Source organism: Rattus norvegicus, chromosome 17 (genome assembly GCF_036323735.1).
Source record: "Rattus norvegicus strain BN/NHsdMcwi chromosome 17, GRCr8, whole genome shotgun sequence".
Lineage (NCBI taxonomy): Eukaryota > Metazoa > Chordata > Mammalia > Rodentia > Muridae > Rattus > Rattus norvegicus.
The window spans coordinates 22044747-22068322 of record NC_086035.1 but is presented as its reverse complement, the minus strand read 5'-3'; the positions used below and the strand labels follow the sequence as shown (position 1 = coordinate 22068322).

At 45.2% G+C, this 23576-nt stretch overlaps 1 protein-coding gene across 9 annotated transcripts in view; it reads left to right on the top strand.

Moving 5' to 3' along the window:
- Positions 1-23576, top strand: part of Phactr1 (phosphatase and actin regulator 1) — a 477222-nt gene that overhangs the window by 177905 nt on the left and 275741 nt on the right. The window contains exon 1 of one of the 9 annotated variants that reach the window (XM_063276384.1): positions 14145-14213. The exons of 7 other annotated variants lie outside the window; for them this stretch is intronic. In XM_063276384.1, the coding sequence (XP_063132454.1) occupies positions 14168-14213 (46 nt within the window). In that variant the 5' untranslated portion in view covers positions 14145-14167. Of the gene's footprint in view, positions 1-14144; positions 14214-14296; positions 14457-23576 lie in introns of those variants that run through there. One more of the 9 variants, XM_039095683.2, reaches the window with a different exon arrangement.

Genomic DNA, 23576 nt, shown 5'->3' with positions numbered 1-23576 from the left:
GAGCGGTTGGGGGGTGGAGCCTCCTGGAGGAAGTGGCGTCATGTAGAGACCTGAGGAGTGGTGACGGGAGTTGATAGATGGAAGTTAAGGGCAGAAAGAGAAAGTGGTACGTGCAGCATGCACAGCTTGCACTAAGGCCCTGAAAGCAGGCAGAGCATGAGAACGCCCAGGGATATTTAGAAGTCCTGTGCCACTGGGTAGCAGACCTCTTCCCTTAGAGCAGCGTTCGCAACCTTCCTAATGCTGTGACCCTTTAATCCAATTCCTCGTGTTGTTGTGACAACCCCCCCTCACCACCATGAAATGATTTTCACTGCTGTTTCATATCTGTAATTTTGCTACTGTCGGGCATCATAATGTAAATATCTGTTTTCTGATGGGTTTAGGCAACCCCTGTGAAAGGGTCGTGCAACCCCACCCCAAAGGGGTCACGATCCACAGGTAGAAAAGATTTCAGGCACTGTGCACCGAAGTAGCCTGCTCTCCACAAGCTGTCGTTGGCGATGGTGGATTCCAATCCAACTTCCTCGACCTCTAGGCTGGATCTTCTTCCCCACACACTTCCTGTTGATTGCGCGGGGTTTCGACAATAGACTGAAGGGAGGAACTGCCTTCCATTTCACCATCCACTACACTATATGTGTGATCAAGTCCCGTGGTTCTTTTTCTGGGGACCCAGAGTAACACCTCGCCCGCCGGGTAAACACTTTAAGAAAGGAAATGCTGGGGGTGTGGAGTATAGAAAGAAATAACGGGATAAGTCAGTGACTCAACTTCCCTGCCGTTAGTTTAAGTTATAATTAACCAAACTTTGAAAATAAGTCCTTAGCAGCACCTGCTTCTCCACTCGGCAACAGAAGCTCACCCCATTGCATCAGTTCTGATTGCAAATCAACAACCACTGCAGATGCTTCAGACCAATTACGGGACGGTCCTTGTCACGTGGGTTCCTGTGGCGATTAAAGAGCTCAGGGTCCAGCCTGGCAGCGTGGACATGGCAAAGCTGCTCTCCAACGTTCAGGGTTAAAGGATGAATATTTTAAGTCATGCAGTTGTAAGAGGTTTGTTTTGAACTCGGGCACCGCCCCCACCCCCCGTAATAGTTTACAGTGGCAGCCTTTTAGATGACCTCGGTGACAGGAGAACAAGCCCAAGAAGAACTCTGTAGATAAAACCGATTGACAGTGGCTGAGCAGAGCCGGGCGAGAATTCACCATACACGGACAGCCTGGGCCAGCCAGAGCAGAGCTCTCAGGCAGTCGGTCCCTTGGCAACTCTGCTGAGCTGAGCTTGTGTGCATCTTCCCGGGTTGGCTGCAGGAGGCTGATTATGGGCTGTTGGAATACTGAGTCCTCCACATCATCTACCGAAGCTGTCCTGATGATGCCTAGGTCCACGGAGCTCTAACACGCTTTCTCTGAAGCGAGGTTTCTCTCCCAAATGCCTTCGACCTCCACAGAGTCCTGGTGATACTTAATGATTTTAAAAATTATTACTTCTTACTCCGAAAAATGAAACAGAGAATAAACACAGGCAGCAAGTCCACTCCTCGGCAGAGATCCAAAGAGACTTAAAGTCACGTGTTCACAGCAGCAATACTTACAAAAGCCAAAAGGTAGGGACACCCTAACCATCTATCAAGTTGTCAGAATTGAGTGAAATCTGGACTACAGCTCTCTCCTCTGATTGGCAACAGCCATTGTCACCCCTTCCTTCCCACAGCACGGGCCTCCTGAGGAAAGTCTCTAATCTGATAGCTAGAGGAGCCGCACAGGTATCTCTCTTTAGACTATCTCTGTTCCTACCAAGACAGTTGCAAAGCTGTATGGGACGGCATGGAGCTATATGCCTAACATGCTAAATGAAAACCATGTGTGTCTTTTACCACAAGCAAACCCACTCATTTTCACTATGACATCTGCAGGATATTCCTTGCGAAAGGATTTTTGAAACTCACCGATAATGAAATTAAAATATGCCACTTGTTTCCGCTCATGTATGAATCGGTTACAGGGTATCCCAGAAAATAACCGCCTTTCGGCTTCCAAGATGTGAAGATTCACAGAGGTTGTAAAACGTCTGGAAAATTGTTAGGATCTGAGTGGTCCAGGTGCGTCTCTTTGCGGTCTGAGGTTTTAGCTGAGAATGCTTGCCACCGTGACTCTGTGGAGACCCTTCTCTGCATCCGGCTTTGAGCTTCTCACATTTTCTGGGGCCACGGAAAACGATGATGAATAAAGCATCGAGGTTGTGCGTGTTTAGCTCCCAGGTCGTTATATGGATTATTAACTTTTCCCAACTCTGTGTGGGATCAATTGGAAACAATTGGGAGGTTCGCCTGCTTCCCTCGTTAATTAAGAGGCGCAACCCGGTGCTTTATTGATGACAAAAGGGGCTCTTCATTTACCAGACAGCAGCCACAGAAGGAGGGGGCCCAAAAGACAGTGCCTGAGAAGGAGGGCAAACACAGAGAGCAGGACCCCAGCCCAGTGTCTGCAGAGAGAGAGAACCTGAGCCCAGCTGCTAGGCTCCCAGGGAAGACGAATTCTCAGCCTCTAAGCACAATCCCCAGGTCTCCATTAACTACCTGACAAAATCTGCCTGAGAATGGGAAATATGTTAAGGAGAATTAAATAACACCCTGGTTAATTTAAAAAACAAAAACAACCAACCAAAAAAAAACTGTCTTCATTCATGGTTGCACATCTATATTTTTAATTCTTCCATTCAAAAATAAGTGTAAAAAAATTAAGACATTGTCTACAATATAAACATCTTGAATGGTAAAGCTCTTTAAAAATAAACTTATTTACTTTGTCTTTGCCGGGAAAGCTAGAAATGGGAGAGTGTGGTTCTGTGCCTCAAAAGACCCATCACTTCCATAAAATAGTGGCTCTGATCCGATTGCTACAGTGTTCAAAGGTTTATTATTGTGCATCTGCTTAGCAAGCTAAGGGGGACAGGGAAGGGAAGGGAAGGGAAGGGAAGGGAAGGGAAGGGAAGGGAAGGGAAGGGAAGGGAAGGGAAGGGAAGGGAAGGAGCAAAAGAGATAATGAAAATCTTATCCAGCTTCTCTGAAGCAGGACTTCTCAAAACATTTGAAATGCGTCTACCTGAAATCGCTAATGTGGTGCTTCTCAACCTGTGGGTTGTGACCCCTTTGGAAGTCAAATGACGTTTTCATTGGGTTACCTAAGACCATCGCAAAACACAGATCACTAGATCACTACATTATGATTTGTGACCGAAACAAAATGAGAGTTATGAAGTAATAATGAAAGTAATTTTACAGTTGGAGGTCACCACACCATGAGGAAGTGTATTAAAGGGTCATAGAAAAGTTGGGAACCACCACTCTAAGGAAGAAAGTCTGCTACCCAGAGGCACAGCACTTCTAAATGTCCCTAGGACATTCTCATGACTTGTCTGTTTTCAGTGCCTTATTACCGGCCATTGACTTCCACTTAGTAATTACTATCACCCCTCAGGTGTATGAAGCCACTACCTCCAGGAAGCCTTCCACCTCCCCTACACACACACACACACACACACACACACACACACACACACACACACTTGTCAGTTTGTCAGTCTCTAGGTACTGTGTCACTCACTGCAAGTCAACTTGTCTGCTATTGGGTTGAAACTGTACATTCGTGACAGTAAAGACCATGTTTGTCTTGGTTTTACATGGGAATGTTCTATCTGGGTTCTAAGTAGATATTTGTTAAGCCAGTGAATAATGAACCAATGAGCCAGGAAATATGAATGAAGAAGATTTGAGTAGATTCAAATCTTCTAACGTAGTAGTTAGACTCTGAGAGTCCAAGAAGAGGGGGGGCTCTGGTGTTCAGGAAATACCAGGCTAAGCAGTGTTAACCCAGCTCACTTGCTGCAGGACTTCTCAGAGCATTTGGACTGCTAAAGTGTGTGAGATCTCTAGGGTGAGATGGAGTGCTGGCATGCCCAGTGACCTCACCCAGAGCCACTGACCAGTGACTCCAGAAGATCAGTGTTCTAAGGAGCATGCACTGGGTCAAACCATGGAAGAAAACAAATAGGGGAAGAGTCTTGACTGATGAGGAGGTGGATGGATGAAAACATTAAAATTGTATAAAACACTAACTTGACTTTAATAGCAGAAAACTTGACACCAAGCACAGATGCAATTCGAGATGAGCAGGGAGAGAGTGCAGGGTTGGGACGAGTCGCCAGTGTCGAGTGATTCAGATGTTATGTTGCACTGAAGGAATACAAGCTGTGGAAAGGTTGTCACACACTAGCTTGATTTTAAAGAGTTGTTCAGGGGGGCCTTCTAGAAAATAGAGGGACGTTTTGCAGATAGAAAGCCAATGAGGCTATTGTGATAGTCCTAGTGAAAGAGGCTTCAAGTGCAGACCAGAGAAATGGCAACTGGTGTAGAAGAAGAAACTAGACAGATGCGTTTGAAGGTCAGAGGCTCCTACGGGAAAGAAAGAGTAAGACCCAGAGAGAGCTCCAGACAGGAGCCAATGCTCAAGAAGGAAGTAAATGGAGAAGAGAAAAGGAAAAAGGACCCCCACAAACTAGCAGCTCGCAACCACCTGTAACCCCAGCTCCAACAGTTCTGATGAACTTCTCTGGCCTCTATATGCCTACACACATGTATACACACACACACACACACACACACACACACACACACACACGATCTCTATACATATATACATATGTATATATATATGCCCCCAAACACACACTCACACTCTATCTATCTATCTATCTATCTATCTATCTATCTATCTATCTATCTATCTATACACACACACAAACACACACATTCACACACAAACACAGACCAGCCCATAGACACACAAACACATAATACGCACACACCCACAAATACATACTTTCATAACAACTCACACAAATATAAATATAAACACACAAGCACACACACACAAACATATATATACACAAACTCACACACATACACAATCTCATACATACACAAAACAAGATAAATCCTTCAAAATAGATAAATAAAGGATACCTTTATACCAGGGCTATTTGATGACATGACAGTTACTTGACACAACTCTGAAAACTTTATGAGAAGAGAAACCATATCCATTTAAGTCATGTCTGTATGTCCAGGGCCTGCATATATACGACAAGTTGAGAAACCAGTGACCAATTGATTAAATGAATATACATTCAACTGTGTGAGTGACCACCTAAGTACAGGTCTATTTCTAATGGTCCCAACTGTTTATCCAACATTAACGCTGCCCTCTGTTGACCCATTGAGATGCTGAGCGGACTAGCTGAGAGATCTCAGAACTGGTTGGTTCTCTATCTTTAGTGAGAAAGGACTTCCTAAAACAGCATGATCACTCTGAAATGATGACTCAGACAGTCAAGAATGACTGGAAGTGGATGAACTGGACCAGGCAGCTCAGTTTTATCATGTTCTTTAAAACAATCCCTCGTGACTGTGGCATTTACATGAAGGTTGAGAAATGCAGTGATACGGGCATCAGAAGAGCAAGTATCAGAACAGAAGGACTTACAGGTAGGCAAAAGGAGGAGGATGCTCTAAAACCCAGACAGCAAAACCCTTCCTGGTGATTGGAGTTTGGTGTAGAGATATGTTCATTCTCATTCTCTCTCTCTCTCTCTCTCTCTCTCTCTCTCTCTCTCTCTCTCTCTCTCTCTCTCTCTCTCTCTCTCTGGCCCTACATGATTCCAAGGCTTGAGCACTGGACTCTATGTTGCTTTCCCTAAGAAAGTGCAGACATGGGGAAGATGGGAAAGATTTTATGTGCACTTCAGTTGGGTTCATTATCTGCTTTTCCTTAGTGTGCATGTGTGGCTCTCATCCTTGATATACTTAGATATTCTCCTAACTAGCATTATATTAAATTCAGTTTCTGAACAGATTTCACCTGGTTCGTCATTGGCATGCTAAGACCCAAAACATTCTGAAATAAAATAGACTCATTTGAGGACCAGAGCAGAACTCCGAAATTATCAGGTGGCAGAAATTACTGTAAGAACGAGCTTAGGAAAATACAAAACCTGAACCCTAAATCAAAGAATGAAACACCCACAAATGCCCTACAAAACTACCCAAGGGCAGCATCTCCCAGCATAGACACTGTTCTCAAAACCTAGGTGTTCAGTGGAAAAGGAAACCAAGTAAATTGCCCAAAGCACTATGGTTATCTGGGAAGCATCCTGGGGGAGGTGGGCCTTGGGTAATAACCTTTAAAGACAGCTTAAATACAAACTAGCCCAAAGGGCATGTCGGTGGAAGAAGATGTGCCACCAGAAAGGAGTGTGGACCTAGTGACTGTGACACAACTACTTAAGACAAGTTTAAAGATTATTTAAATGCTAACACATTCACGTACAAGTGTAAAGTGTGTTTAATATTAATGTCTTTTTAAGCCAACGCGGTTTGGTTGACAACTGTGTTAGCGCTTTTCCTCTTTGCTAGGACATTATACCCCACGGTCTTACGAGTCGGGAATTGGGAAGGACTTGGCCGAGTGGTTCTAGGTTCCATGTGCCACGGGGTTGTAGTTCAGGCAGCAACTATCGAGCAGTAAGGACGGAACATATGGAAATCCTGCCTCTGGCTCCTTCGCCCAGGGTAGGGTGGGCTTCCTCTCAGTATGACAGCCTCAAGGCAGTCAAGTGCCCGCATGCTAGACAAAGCTGCCTGCCTACCTTTTAGGCTATGTGACTGTAGAGCTGTAGCTCAGTATTAAAGCTCATACTTAGTAGATACATGACACATGGGTTTTATTTCCACCATGAAGCTGTATTGCTTTTACTTGCTTTTGTGTTGCACATACATATTATTCTTTGAGAATTTCACATAATACATTTTAAGTACGTTCAGCTCTATTTCTTCCCCAGACCCTCATAGGTCCAGCCCCACCTCCCTACCCTCTCAACTTCATGGCTTCTTCTTTTTTTTTTTTTTTAAATAACCCATCAAGTCTACTTGGGCTACTAATATACTCCTGGGTGTTTTGCACTCTGCTGGGATGTTGTCAACCCACCAAGAGCCACGCTCTTAAAGAATAGAGAGTAAGTACCAATAGAATGCTCAGCACAAATGGGACATCCATAACACACACAGGCACAGGCACAGACACACACAGACACACAGACACACAGACACACAGACACACACACACACACACACACACACACACACACACACACACACACACACACACTCCAAGGCTCAGGGACCATCGTGGGAGAGCGGACAAAATGATTGTAAGAGCCAGCCATCAGGGAGGAGTGTCACTGGATATGATGGGACCACCACAGTCATGAGCTCACAACAGTGTGGTTGCCTGCAGAGTCAATGGTCTTCATAGAGTATAAAGGGGTTCACAAGCCCCCACTTCCTTCTAACTGAGGAATATGGTCACTTTGGTCCCAGGGGAAGGAGAGTCAGTTTTTGTGACATTGCCTTTTATAGTGAAGCTTTTGCCGTCCCCAGAATTAACCGACTGAAATGATGCCAAGGAACTGCTGGGCCCATTTAGATTCAGAGGACAAATCAGATTCTGCCACTTGATTGGAAAGCATCCAGCTTCTAGAATATATGGGGTAAGAGACATAGTCTGTCATGTCCACCATTAGAAAACATAACCTACAACATGAAAATTTGCTGGAAGACCCTCATGTGACATTTATCATTTACTGGAGACTGTCGGTCAATTTCCACCAAATCACTCTACAAACGGGGTCTTGTCTGCATTTCAGAAATAAGAAAAAGGAGGTTCAGAGCCACACTGGCTAGAGGCAGTCAGCACCTGCTGTATGCCATGCCCTGGAGATGCATCAGGCCAGATTTTCATTTCTGTTCACTAAAACTGGGTTAAATGACCAGTATGATCAGGTGGAGTGGCTTGAATCCAGTCCCAGTCCTGCCAATTCTGCTCTTGTAGCCTTTTCTGACTCCGCTCACATCCCTCAAGTGTCTTACTTCTGTCTCAGTCCTATCTGGACCCAAGTCATGACATCAATCTCCTATGGTGCTTTGGAGCAAATTAAAGGTAGCAACAACAACGGCCTCACCCTTCGGGAAACTGCCTTTTTCCATTGCTCACCCCAAGCGATGCTGCCACTTGCACTGCACTGAGATGACTGAAAGCAGTATGAAAAATGGCTTCTGAGATTGGCCATGGCACCGACTTGGCAGGGAACATGGTAATAACTGCTGCGTTATAGATTATTCTGGAGCCCTCAGATCACTTTCCTGTCAGGCTCTGCTTTCATTCTGGGAAGTCTTAAGAAGCAGCTCCCTGTCTTCCAAACAAGAATCCTCCAGTCTCCGACCTCTCTTATTTATGGAATTGTAGACCTTCCACAGTGAAGCGAAACCAAACTAATCCAAGCCTAAAAGCCTGCTAAACTTAATATGGCTTCGACAAGGTCTCCATGCAGAGTATCTTAGAGAGTTGCCCAAGAATAGCAGGACACAAACACTGACTCACATTAAACTGATAAGAAATGGGAAGAGGGGAGGAAGAAAGAGAAGATTGGCAGGGAGAGGAGGAAAATTAAGTCAGAAGGGAGATAGGAAAAAAAAATAAAGGCAGGAAACCAGATGGTGATGGCTGCCATTGGTTTGCCTACATAGAAGAGTGGAAAGAAAATGGGAGCCTGTAGGAGAAGAGACACTTGTACCACTCTGCCTCCCCTCAGACTCCCAGACTCAGTCTGATGCTTCATAATGACCTAGTCTTAAGAAAAAGAGTTTCCATGCAATGACAACATAGTCACTATCCTACCAAAAGTTCACAGACCCACCCCATAAGAATCTACTGTGTCTTCACTCCCTCCACGGAGCCACATGTCCAAGTTTGAGCCTATCCCAGACTCCAGAGTCCCCAGAAATCCACTGACATCTTCATGTGTTGATTTCAAGCCTGTTGCACTACGTAGATTAAGATGTGTTTACTCTGTGACACAAGCGCATTTTCTATTCATTTTACTTCAGGAAGGGTTTGTTAGGCCTTCAGCCAGGCACCGCCGTTCATGTGGTTTACTTCCGTGTTGCGGAAACAAAATGCAGAAAACGGTGAATAGCTGAGCTGAGTAACAGATGTGAAGCAGGGAAACAACTCGTAGAACATTCCAGACCCCAGTGAGTAGACTGTGAGGCTCCTGGGGGCAAGACAATCTCAAGCCCCTGGCTTTAAAATAGACTTTGTTTAGTTTGGTTTTGGTCTTGGTTCTGTTTTGTTTTTTAACGGTCTTGGGTCTACAACAAAACTGAAAACAAGGTATAATGTTTTTCGATCTCCACCACACACAGCCTTCGGCAGCGTCAGCATCTGAGAGCTGCATTCACTACAAGTTACCTCTCAACGCCACGCCCTTGTTCAGAGCTCATATTAGGAGTCACACTCGGAGCTCCATGTTCAATGGGCTCCCGCAATTACATCACGATAGCGACGAATGAGAACTCTCCTTGCGTATTGGTCTTTTTTTTTTTTTTTTTTTTTCCTGGAGCTGGGGACTGAACCCAGGGCCTTGCGCTTCCTAGGCAAGCGCTCTACCACTGAGATAAATCCCCAACTCGGTATTGGTCTTTCTTTGCAGAATCGGTCTTTCTACTAGTTAAAGCACCCATAGATCAGAGCAGTAGTTTTCAACATTATCCCCCCAAATATTTACATTACAATTCATGACAGTAGCAAACTTTCAGTTATGAAGTAGCAACAAAAATAGTTTTGTGGTTGGGGGTCCCCACACCAAGAGGAACTGCAGTAAAACGCCATGGCATTAGGAAGACTGGGAACCACTGGACAAGAGTTTGACAAAACTACTGAAGGGCCAGAATAAAGAAAAACAAAAACACACTGAGCAACGAAGCTCGGAGCCGTGTCCCTAGTGTCCCAGGTCACGTGTACCCACGCCGTACAAAGAGCTATCAGAGTGTGTCTTCTTTGTCCTGGCTGTCTGAGAATGTGAGGCCTTAAATAAAGTGTAGAAACATTGAAAATATAGAACCCACGTGCATTAGCCTGTTCACAATTAAGCTAGCATTTGAGGATGCAATTCATAGATGTCGGAGCTGTAATAACGTTACCAATTTATACTAAGCAGTGTTCATAAGAATGACCTTAACTTGTTCAAAGGAAAAAAGTTGAGTTCAAGATGCCTTGTCTACTAAAAATTGGACATAAATCATCACCTTACCGTTTCTTTGCTGTTGGAAATTAAGTGCCCATTAAATTAGGCAAATGAAATGCCTAAGACAGGGTCCAACACTTAAGTATAAAGACTGTTGATGTGTAAAACGAATAAATCTTGGGTTTGTAGAAAGTTCCTTCTTTGGGTCATCTGTACTGTTTGAGTTAGAATCCTCAGGGTCACATTGGACCCCATGTCCCTGCCATCACTGCCACATGAGAACAGTCATGCTAGTGGTGCTGATTTATGGATTAGGGGAAGAAATGGGGGGAAGATATGTGATCCCTTAGGCACATATTTGGCATGCTGCTCATGAAGATGATCTCATGTTTCCAGGTGAGCTCAAAGGCAGCCTGTACATGAGACATAAAGAGGTCATTGTCATGTGGTTATGGTATATTGAGACAAATATTATAACGTTCTTACACTGGGTCTTCCTATGTATCGCAGGCTGACCTCAAGCATGTAATCCTCCTGTCTCCTCTGCCTGAGTGCTGGAATTACATGCATCGCCATGTGTGGCTATACAGTATCTATTTACAGAAGCGGTGTGGTGACGTAGATAGGAGAATCGTAAGGGTAGAGAGCTACAGTCAATAGCTGAGCAATCCTTAGAAATGTACGGTATTTGGGTAGGCCTAGGCATTGTAAGGATGGATATTCCGGGCACAGAAATCTGACTACAAACAAAATCCCCGAGTCATAGAGACCATGTCACAGGAAAAGACATAGACAAAACAGAACCAAGCAATTGGAGCAATGAGGCAAGAAAGAAAAGTCCTTGAAGCCAGTTTATAATAAAGCTCCAGTGTGTGACACCAGATGGCGGGGATTTTTTCCAAAAGAGAATGGTTTTCTATTAAAGCCTTTAAGTCGGGAAGTTGTATGATGTTATGCCTGAGTTTGACGCATATGCACAGTGATGGCGGGGTAGAAAATGAATCTGAAGGGAGGAGGCAGAGGCTTGAAGACCAGGCGTGCGTTCTTGGGGTGGCTTGGGTTATAGCCAAGACCATGTGGCTTAGAAGAGTGGCCAGTAGCTTTGATGCGATTGAATGGTTTATTTCGGGGGCTTCAGGAAACGAACAGAGAGGAGAGAGATACATGGGGTCCAATGTGACCCTGAGGATTCTAACTCAAACAGTACAGATGACACAAAGAAGGAACTTTGTGCAAACCCAAGATTTATTTGTTTTATTCTTCATGCTTCCCTGGTGGCACAAACGAGACTAAATCTTTGGTATTATCTCAATTCCAAATTTACGTAATATTTCCCTGTTCTACTCAGAAAGATACTATTTGAATGATGCCATGGGGTTAGAACCAAGTGAATACAAAAATCCTTTTCTATTCATTTAATTTTGTGTTTATACTTGTTGCATTATTACACTTATTACATTAGTTATTACATTTAGTACACGGGTACATATGCCAGGATGTGTGGAGGTTAGGGGACATAGGGGACAACTTGGGAGAGTCAGTTCTCTCCTTCTGCCATATAGGCTCCAGGGGTCAAACTCTGGACGTCTGGCTAACAGCAAGTACCTTAACCCAGTGAGTCATCTCGCTGTCCACAAACTCTTTTTGTAAAGTTTCTAGGCAATATAGACAAATGTGTTACCAAGGAATGGATTCTAACCCCACAACGGCTAAATGTAATCCAGGGCTAGGCCATCTAATGTGGTAATCGTTCTATGTGACTACACGTAACTACTAAGGGCTTCGAATGTGACTTGACTACGAGGTGCGACATAAGCGTAAAATACAAATTAGAAGTCAGACATAGAAAAAGGAATACATAATAGTCTATCAATGTTTACGAATTGCACGTTGAAATCATATTTTGAATATATTCTAAAGACAATTTCACTAGTTTGTTTTAATGTGGCTACTCTCAAGTTAAGATTATGTATATGGTTCCTATTATATTTCTATTGAGGAGTGCTTATCTCTGAAATTCTAATTATTCAGATAACCTGCGTAAGTTTTCCCATTATTGTCCCTTGCTCATTTACTAGGGTCTAATTCCCTGATATTTTCTAATATATCCTCATTCCTATTAAGAAAGTCACTGCTGTGGCAGCTGTCACAACAGGTTTATGGTATTTACTACACCTGTGGGGTGAGACATAAATACCAATCTGTCACTTTACTTAGATTTTCCTCACACATAGCTGGTCTTTGCAAGTCAGAGCAGGGGAGACCTGATTGCTAACTCCTGCCTGCGTCACTGGCTTCTCTAAAGAGGGTAATAGCAATTCCTACCAGCTAGCTTCAGAGGGGATGTGCTGGTAGATAGTTACCGCCATATTATCAAAGACAGCTCTAGGGGTTGGGGATTTAGCTCAGTGGTAGAGCGCTTGCCTAGGAAGCGCAAGGCCCTGGGTTTGGTCCCCAGCTCCGAAAAAAAGAACAAAGAAAAAAAAAAAAAAGACAGCTCTAAAGGCTTGCTGCCCATCTACTGATAATTTCTTTAATGTTGGTCATGGGACCTGTTTCCCTTGGTAGACATGGATGGAGGGTAAAGGAGGGAAACACAGAGACGGCAGTTACTGGCTAGTCCCAAAGAAGAGCAGGTCCATCCCAGAGCTTACAGCAAGGCCCAGCTTGGAAACTGGAGTGACCAGAGTCAACTCTCCATAAAAATCATCTTAGCATCCTGTGAAGGAGACCAACAGGCTGGGGCTTTGTAAATCTGATCACTATGATACACTCATCCACATTTTGCAAAGAGACTCTTCATCCCCAGTTTCTCAGTGGCCCCTCAGCAGACATCATTCAGCAAGTGACAAGGCATATGTAAATCAGGTAAATTAGGACAGAATGTACTGTGTATCCATCCGGGAGTGTGGTGGCTTCAAAGTATGTCCTTTGCCATGGGGATTGGGATAAGGTTGGGTGAAAAGAAAAGGTTTCACTTTCCAGACCCAGCTAGCAGCTTTGTCTTGGCCATGCGGACCTTAGAAGTGGCTGGGGAAGGGTGTGAACAGATCAGGTTCAGGAGAGGTGGGGGTTGGGGAGGCAGTTAAAGACCCCTCAAGTCCAACTACCTTTTGACTTCTAGAATTAAGAGATGCGGCAACGGTAATAAACACTACAGCCTTTAGAATATGCGCATGTGCCATAAAGCTGTGTAAGACTTTTCAACTCTGGGTTCAGACACTTATCTGAAACCATTCAGTACCTAATCTCCAGAAAGCTACTGTAGTTACATCCTAAAAAATCTCTCCTTGTCCTCCATCGGCATTTAGAAGGTTATGTACCCGTGCGGGAAGGCAGTCCCCAAACGAAAATTCTGGAAAGGTTAATTGTCATAGTCTGGTGTTTTGAGTGTTTCTGGGGTTATAGATGCTGCCTGGGTTTGGGCTGGGGACTTAAGGTGGCAGAGTGTTGCTGTTGGATCAGTTTAAATTATATAATGGAGCCAGGAGAGTCGAGTGATGGGATTGCAAATTCCCTTTAGAAGGAGACAAACTGCATATTAAAAAGCTCAACAAATATTCAAAAAAGAAAGAAGAAAAAAAAAAGGCAACAGCTAAGGCGGTGACTGAGAGTTCCAGACTTCTCCGTGGTTGAGTCCTTGGGATCCTCCCAAGCTGAGACAGTGGAGCTGAGCTGCGGGGCGGCTGAGACTAAAGACAGAGCTTGGGGGCGATCAAGTGCAGGTTCAGGGTCTGGATTGGATCCTCAGGCTACTTTCTGTTTCACTTCGAAATGTCCCTTGCTTCCCAAACCGGTGGCCTCCCAATTCCAGTGAAAAGCTGGACTCCTTGGAGACCTCAGGCTCTGTGAAGGTAAGAGGTGACCGCGTCTAGCCTCGGGGGCGGGGTGGGTAGGTACCACCGCCCTGCGGGGTCTGGCTGGTTCCTGGCAGGAGGCGATCTGTTTGCCTGCAGTTCTGGGGATTCTAATGAGGCTGGGGGTTGGGAGTGGGTGGTACCTGACCTTTGACAGGGGGATGCAGGGGCCCCCTGCTGCTGAGATGCTTGGCCACCTTCTGTGGGGTGAGTTGGATCTGTCCCGCAACTTCTCCATGAGGGAGCTGGTCAGTGGCCAGGCTCTGGCACGCCGGGAAGGGAAAGGAAGGGGCTGCCTGGCACCGCAAGGCTGTGTGTGTAGCGTATGTGTTTGCAGAGCTCAGCCCCGGGGGAGACTGTGCTCACTCTGAAAGCACAGCTGTTGAAGAGCTAGAGCAGACCGGGTGTGGATGTGTGTGTGTCAGTCCAGAGATCTAGGCTGTCTTTAAGGTAGGCGCAGGAGTCTGAAGTCATTTCGGTGCTTTTTAATTTTTTTTGTGGGTTTCTTAGGTGCCTTTTGTATTAGCTTTACACTTTGCATGGTTTAGAGGAGTTTTTCTTTGGGGGGAACTGCCTGCATCTATTGATTTGGTTTTAAAATCTTCAAGCCCAGCTCCTAGGATGTCCCTGGTTTGTCACCTAGCCTATCCTTGAGGGCTGGTCTAGATCTGGTGATGTTTTGTAGACCAGGATAGCCTCTCGCAGGCAGACTTCACTGCAGGGGAGGCACCGGGAGCCCTGGATGCCTGCTGAAACCGGCTCTTGGGAGCCTTGGGAAGTTTCTGACTTAAAGACACAGGAAAGGCAAAAACCTGAAATCGTAACCTGTTCTTCAGGGGAGGTGGACTGGGGAAAAGCTGTAGATGCAAGTGAAAGATAACTTGAAAATGGGAAGGGGGTAAACAGGGGCTGGGTTTGGTGTGATGGAGCGTCTGGGCATCGCATCCTAAGGCTTGCTTCAAGGAGATGCCCAAATCTGTTCACTGGCTCAGGCTGGATAAGAATCGCCTTAGGAGACCCTGCTGGGCACAGGCTTCTAGAGACACACGATCAGATCAGACATGCCGTACAAGAGTTGGTTTCTAATTGTTATTCTTCTCTGACCACCTGAGGTGCACAAAACACAGCACAGTGATGCTAAAAACAGAAGGGAAACCGTCCTTAAGAATGCTGACTATGAAGAGATATTCAGGCTCTGCTGTATCTTCTCTCCCAGATCTGGGCAAATTGTGTGAGGTGAATGTGTCGACTTAAGCAACTCTTTACCATGGGGCCGTTATTCTGTGACAGGCTATTACACTATTCAAATAGAAATGTCTTATCCGTGGCTTTTAAGTCTCAAGGACCATACAGGGCATTTGAAAACCCAAAAGCCTTGTCATGCATTTCTGTCATCTGGTCTTTCTTGGGTCCCTGATAGGGTATTTGTTGATACCCAACAAAGCCAGAAGACATCCTGAAGTTTTAAATTAAAACCTACGCTTGAAATATAGGTGCTATAACATTGCAAATATTTATGATAAATATGAGAGCAGCTCAGTGCCACCTTGTAATGGTCATAGTGGTCCCTGGGGGAAAACCTTGCTTAAATAATTGAGTTACCTGTGTCTGGATTTTTATCAGCTGAAATGTGCTAGACACCCTTGTTTCAGCACTGTGATGATATACAGAAGACTAGGATTCTTTTTTAAAATAGCATTTATTTATTCATACTTATTATAATTATATTTATGTTCAGAAAGCTTATCAGTGTACATTTAACCCAGTTTTGTGGAGAGTTCTTTAGCCTCTGCCTTTTTCATTGTGGCTCGACAATGAGAGCCACAGACTTAGAACCCCGGATGTTGCCTCCCCAGTGGCGGCGGATCTCATCGTATCTGTCATTATAATTGGTCCTAATAGCTTCCACCAGCCTAGCCAGAGCACCCCTGTCTTCCGAGTTCACCTGTGTGAAGGCAACAGTGGTGCACGTCTTCCTGTGGACCAGGCACCCAGCCTGGCCTTTCCCTCAATGATGCAGTAGGGCACCCCCATCTTTCGACAAAGGGCAGGCAGGAAAACCACCAGCTCAATGGGGTCTCTATTGTGGGCAATCATCACCAGCTGAGCCTTCTTGTTCTCCACCAAGGTGGTGACTATATTGACCCCTGCTCAGAGGACAGGTGGTCTCTTAGTTGGGACGTCCCCTTTGCCTGCAGCTTTCTTCTCAGCATGGGCCAGCAGCCTTTGCTGCTTCTCTTGCTTTGTCTCTGGCCTGTACTTGTGGGCGAGCTTAAGCAGCTGAGTTGCTGTTTGCCTGTCCAGAGCCTGGGTGAACTGGTTGATGGCAGGAGGTACTTTGAACTGCTTATAAAGGATGGCTCTTTGCCGCTGCAGCCTGATGTAGTGGGACCATATGACGATGCATGTGAGATCTCTTTTGGGCTGAATGTCCTGCCCAAAGCCGAAGTTCTTGGGTCTTTCCTTAAAGGGTTGACCACCTTTTTGGCCTCCATTTTCTTCACAACAGCAAGGGCTAGGGCCACTTTTTTCCCCTTGGCCTTCTCTCCTTTGGGCATCTTGCTCGGCTGGAGGAGAGAGCCCCCTCCCACATTCTTAAAGATGGCCTCCAGACACTGCACAGCATAGAGCTCTGAACCACTTAGCTTTTGAGCACGTAACTTTGCACGCTAATTTCCTACAATATGACGCTGTGCCTCAGTTTGGGTGCCCACATTTTCTATGGCAAGAATTCAAGCTTCCAGTTTTATAGAAGACTTCTATGTGGCTTTCTGTACAATGGCATTCTGGGAAGTGCCTTGTAGGTGCCACATTTTGTCCCTTCCTGCGTATTTCAATACTTCACAGACCATGAGATCAGAAGATGTAACATAGAACAGGTTTTGAAAGTCTCATTCTTAGAGTAATACAGATGCTTCGGTTAAATTAATAGGTTCTGAAGTCAGGTTGAGCCATGTTTCCATTCCTATCCCAACACCAGTTTAATGAGTGTACATTAGGTGGGCTTCTTGCCCTAAGACTTGGTTTGTTCATCTATGAAATTGGATGATAGCAATTTGAAGTTGCTGTCATTCAGTACAATCTGAAACTGTCTTGAAAACAGGAGGGTCTCATGTGGATAAAGCAACGTAGATGAGGAAATTGTAGAAACTTAAACTGTGAGTACCAGCTGTCATCATTGGTCTCCTTCTATGACAGTAGGTGACCACAGACTTTTTGAACAACAACAGGAAAAAAAAAAAAAACTCTCAAAACCAAACGAGGTCATTCATGTTCTGTCATGTTCTCTCTCAGACAATAAAACATTTTGGACATGCTTTCTTTTAAGCTGTACAGGATATCAATGGTAGCACCAGGCAAGCACACTTGGTCCCCAGATACCCCCTGAGCACTCCTTACTGAAGGATACCACCCTGCTGACCCAACTGCTAGAGTGGTCTACAAAGACAGCCCTTGTCTATGTAAGTCCAACGCATCGTCCACTGGATGTTGCGTAACACAGCCTGTTTGATTTTCCTCTGCCTTTGTCCCAGTCTGAATCTGCTGGGCTCAGGGATCCTGGGGGTTTTATCCCCCTAGAGCAGGAGGGCCACAGTGGTTTATGACTGCATTCTCAAGGTTCTAAAGCCTCAGTATGATTAATCTAAAGGCACTCAAAGCCCAGTTTGCATTCCTTGAGTATTTAGCTTACGGTGAACCTTGGAAGTCACAGCTTCAGGCTAAGAGATAAAGTACGCAGATGCCTAGCGTCCACCTTCGGAGGAAACAGTTAAATAGACACAATTTCCTCTTAGGGATTGCCTTGAGGAAGGAACGGTAAAGAACCATGAGGGCTTCTTTGCCTAGGAAACCCACAAGGTAATGCCACAACCCTAGAGAAACAAGACAGACAACCCAACCAAACTTCAAGGAAAAGTGAGATAAACGTTTCTAGAAAAGGAAGTACATGTTGATAATAAGAAACACCCTTGACGTGACCAAGGTGCAGTGTAGCGACGGAAGGCGAAGGGCTACATGTGGAAAAGGCAGTGCAGGATATGAGGGGAGTATGGAGAAGCTCAGCTCGTACCCTGAATAAGTCCTTTAGTTTTATTTCCTCAGTTACAAAATGGTAAGTAGCAACTTCTCTCTTTCCCCCAATACTCGAGAGAAACAAACAAACAAAAAGTTTCCACCAAAACTGATGAGAGATGCTGGGTCCATGCCTCAGGCTGGTAAAGTGGTTGCCAGGTAAGATTGAGGACCAGGGTTCTGATCCCAAGAAACCAAGTAAAAGCTAGGTGGGCGTTGCCAACCTGTAATTACAGAGCTATGGGGGAAACAACGGGAAATCCCTCAAGTAAACTGGCTAGCCAGACTAGCTAAAACAGTGAACTCCAGGCTCAGAGATCCTACCTCAATATAAGTTGGAGGGCCATCTAGGAGGCTGTCCAATGTCAGACAATATTGGGTCTCAACATGCATATGTACATACACACACATACATATTAACACACACACTCACACATACATATGCATCCGCACACATGTACAACCACTACATGTGAACACACGAACACACATATGACAAACACACACACACACACACACAAACACATACACACACGAGCATATGTGTTTGTCCAAGCAAGTGTTCAAACTTTTGTGCATGCATGCATGCGTGTGAAATAAACAAACAAAAGCCTAAAAAGATAGGAACCTATGGTATTCCTTGTGAATCTAGCCAAAAGGAATTAAAAACTGCTTAGCATTTAAAAAAAAAAAGTCAAGACAAAAGGGACTTGTGTATTAGTAAAAGCATAAATCTTCTTGCTGAAAATAAAGAAGAAAATAACTTCATATAGTCTCTAACTAGCAAATAATGAACAGGTGTTAGGTTAGTTGACTAGGCTGTCTACCATAACAAAACACCACTGGCTGGGTAGCTTTAAGAACGGGAAGGAGCCTTTCACAGCTCTGTAGGCTGTGAAGTCCAACATCAAGGAGCTGGCAAGGTTCTCTGGGAGGCCTTTTGTGCTTGGGTTACAGACTCTTTTGAGTCTTTTCTCTGTGTTTTTGTGTGGTCAAGCTTTGGTCTACGTTTTGCTTATATTCTAATCTCTTCCCGAGAGCACACCATGGGATGAGACCCTCCTTTGTAGCTTGCATCTCACCTTAGTCATTTCTAAGGTCTACTCTCAAGCAGGGTCATCTCCATAGGTGTTGGCAGTGAGCATTTCCGTATGAATTGACAGCTATCAAGTTAAGGAGACTTTTTTTTTAAGTGTGGCACCCTTATTTCTAGATCTGGGAGATCAGGAAAGGAACCTAGCCTTTCTCTAAAGGAAAGCAGTCCCTTCTTCATTTGGTCAAAGACTGGCCTATAGAGACCATCTGGGGTCACCTGGGTCAAGCAAGCTTCAAGAGAAGCTTGACTTCCTGGGGCATTTGTAGCATGCAGGAAAGCAAGGGCCTTGCTATGTTGACTCCCACTAGGTGTTCTGTCAAAGAACTAAATGTGTTGCTCTTAACAAGGCTGTATCAGCTGGATCAGCTCTTCAGGAGGAAAGGTGCCCTTTGATTGGATGAGATCCAAAGGATGGTGGCGCTTCGGTAGACAACTTCCACTCCCTTTCAATCCTCTGCCTCAGAAAGGAAGTTGAAAATTGATACTTTCATCTGGGTTCCTAGCATGGTTTCCATGACTATGTATGCTCACAACACCCTGTAGTCAGTCAGCCCCCAGCCCTCTCTGTTCTCATTCTTCATGCATGGTGACAGTTCATGGCACAGCTTCTTGAAACAGACACACATAGTCTCACACATGCTCATGTACACGCCGGATGCAGAAGCAGACTCTGGGAGTGGCAAGGAAAGTGACTTGCACGTGGTCTTTGCAAATGGTTTCCTTTCTGAAGTTTTATCCCGTTGACTTCACAGAAGTTGGTCGAAAGACTCTTTGGTGTTACAGCAAGCAGGGGGAGTGATGCCTGTCGTTCACGTGCAGACAGAAAAAGGCACAAACCAGGAAACGATAGCAGATGGAGTGGGTGATTCAGGTGTGCAATGGGTGGGTGGGAAGGAGGGGTCCAAGAGTGCATATGCTTCGTCTCCACTGCCCACCAGCAGAGAGGAGGCTTCCGCACCTTTAGTGGGACTATTTGCACATACAAGAGGACATATCCCAGTTCCCAGTTGTCAATGTGAATGCTCTACCCAAATAAAACAATTCAAGCTAAAATGTGTTTGGGGAGGGGGACTGAATTACACAGACAAGATGTGTTGATTTTCCTTTAAGTTTACTGTGGCTGATAATGAGAGATTATATTAACAAGAGCAAGGGAGTCCATATTTAGTGATCTGTGACACACCCCATCATGTTCTTTCTCATTAAAAATAAGATATGTGCCAGGCGGTGATGGCGTGGTGTATCTTTAATCCCAACACTTGGGAGGCAGAGGCAGGCGGATCTGTGAGTTTAAGGCCAGTCTGGTCTACGTAGTGAGTTCCAGGACAGCCAGGGCTGAGAAACCCTGTCTCAACAAAACAAGGAGGGAGGGAAGGAAGGGAAGAAGGAAGGGAGGGAGGGAGGGAGGGAGGGAGGGAGGGAGGGAGGGAGGGAGGGAGGGAGGGAGGGAAGCATGATAGCGGCAGGAGGTGAGTTTGTAAAGTGTTTGCCATACAAGCTACAGGACCTGAGTTCAAGCCTAGGGACTAGAACTCTGTTAAAAACCCAGATGTGGTGATGTGAATGTGTAATCCCAGTACTGAGGAGACAGAGATAGGAGGCTACCTGGGCCTTACTGTCGAGCCAGCCTAGCCTACTAGGTGAGCTCCAGGCCAATGAAAAACCTTATCTCAAAAGACAATATAGATGGCACCTGGGAATGACAGCCACTAACCCACATGCACACACATGCACATATGTGTTCATGCCCCTGCATATATGCACCTACACAAACACATACCCATCCCATAGACACACACATGAATGGTATCCCTCCAACTCTTTAGATAGAAAGGTTACTCCATGGGTCTTCCAACTATGCCTGGTTCTCAGCAGGTCAAGGAGGGCTCCTCTTCAGAGGCAAGGAAGGCGATTTATTATGGCTGAACATCAGTTTGCCCCAAGCCCCAAGTTATTTGGAAGTAAGTCCATTGAAATTATTAAGTGATCATTGTAATTATTAGAATGAGGTTGTTGGAAGAAACTGTGATGCCATTACAATACGTTGCTGTCTGAATCATTTAACCCCAATTTCAAGGTTCATGACTTGCCCCAAAATGGGGCCCCAGCACTGAAAATGGTAAAAAAAAATATGAATTTTGGAACAAGTCCCCTTGCTTTGCCAATGCAGCCTAGGCCCTTTGACTTTTGTAACAAATTGGAAACACTTCTGGTTTTTTTGGTTTTTGTTTTTTTTTGGGGGGGAGGGGTTCCATTTTTGTTTGTGTTTGTGTTTTTGATTGGGGGGTGTTTTCTTGGTTTTGTTTGTTTGGTTCATATGTAGAATTTCTCAAATCAAAATGTGCTTTATAAATATCATGTCTTTTTCAGTCAGTGCAATGCTAGGTGCTGTGTGGGGGTTGTTGTTATGGTGTTTAATCAGTGAGCACTTATCATCTACTGTACTTAGGGCAAGGCATTGTGCTGGGAGTTTTGCAGTGCATGAGGAGATGAATCACATCAACCCCTCCCCCCATGCTTTTTTAAGAGAAATAAAACATGTGCATAGGAGTTTCAACAAAAATGCAGAAGTGACAGCTTCCATGGGAACAGAAAAAATGTGGTTATCAAGGTGGGGAAGAGGGAAAGAGTCATTCTAGCTAGGGAAGGATATGGAGTTCTTTTTAACAGAAGCATCTGGAGGGGCTGGGTGGTTCTAGTTCCATGTGGGGTGAAGAAGCAAAGGAAAAAGGATGTAACCCTCCCCACAAAGGAGAGAGGGAGAGGGAGAAAGAAGTAGGAAGCAGAGTCCTAGAGGAAGCCACTCCTAGGGGTTCAGGAGGCAAAGTGGCCAAGCCAGCATTGTTGGTGGAAGGATGGGGACAGGTAAAAAGAAAGTAAACTGTTGTTAGATGCCTTGGGGGAAAACTTGGACGGCAAGCCCAGAAATGACATGGTGACCCTCTTAACGCTCTGTGTAGGGTAGCACGAATAGAGAGAAAGAGATGATGATGGTGAGGAACGGCAAGAAGTGAAAGGTTGCACTGCCCAGTCGATGCTTTGGGTTATCTGGTTCAAACTGTGCCTCGAACCCAGCAGGTATGACAAGGCAGCCGATCCTGACATACGGAAGGCATACCTGGCTATTGAGGGGTTCAAGAACAGGTAGGAGCAGAAATGTAACCCTGCCTAGGAGCAATGCTTCAATAGTTACTAACTAGCATCCACTGGGACTGGTAGAACAAAACTGTGGATGAGGGAAGTCCATTTCTTTCCACTAATGGAAGGGAGTTGAGGACCCAGTCAAGTACCTGTACTTGGACCTCCTTTTGATCCCCAAACCCATGGCAAAAAGCTAGCGCAGGGGGCTGGAGACTCTGTTGTTAGGAGCACTTGTTGCTCTTTCAGAAGATTCAGGTTTTGTTTATCTTCACCTCCAGTTTCAGGGATCCAACAGTTCCAGAGATCCAACACCCTCTTCTGACCCCCACAGCCACAGCCACGCCTCTTGCCATAAATACATCTTAAAACAACAACACAACACGAAGCCAGCACAGCGGTATGCACTTGGGGAAGTGGAGATAAGCAAATCCCTGAGATTTACGGGCCAGCCTGGCCGGCTTGGCGAATTTCAGAACAATGAAAGATCCCGTATTAAAAAAAAAAAGTCATTCCTTCAGGGTGGACACTTGTGGTTGTCCTCTGACTACACACATCTGCATGGCAGTTTACGGCTGAGAGAGATAAAGAAATATGCCAGACCAGAATGCCACGATGAAATGGCATGACATTGTAAAAACAAGATAAACAGCCTCATTTGGAAAGGACAGTGAAGAAACGGGGCGGGGGGGATTCTACTTTTTTTTCTTTTTTTTTTCTTTCTTCTTCTTTTTTTTTTTTTTTTTTTTTTTTTTTTCGGAGCTGGGGACCGAACCCAGGGCCTTGCGCTTGGTAGACACTCTACCACTGAGCTAAATCCCCAATCCCGAGGGGGGGATTCTAAATGGTTTAGGAAGTAGGCTCCACTGATGGCATAAGGGGACAAAGGAGAGGAAGGGGTTCCAGAGAACCCTCTAGTGTGTTGGAGCAGTGGGACAGTTAGAATCCGGGGAGTCTGAGGGTGAGCCTGGAAAGCACTGGTACGCCAGACAGCAGGAGGGAGAGCGCAGGTCTGAGAGCAAAACTACTATTATTTTATGAGCATGCACTGTGTTGCAGGTGCTGTTGCGTGCTCCTAGGGATGATGTAGTTGACCCTGCACATCAGGGGCTACTGTTCCTGTTCTGCAGATGAGAGACTGAGGCTGTGGTGCCCACAGACACCCCACAACTTCCAGAACAGAGATTCCAATATGGTGGGGGGGGAGGGGGCCTGACCAGGTTGATTATAATTGCAGCAAGACATTTTGGAGCTTAGAGGAAGTG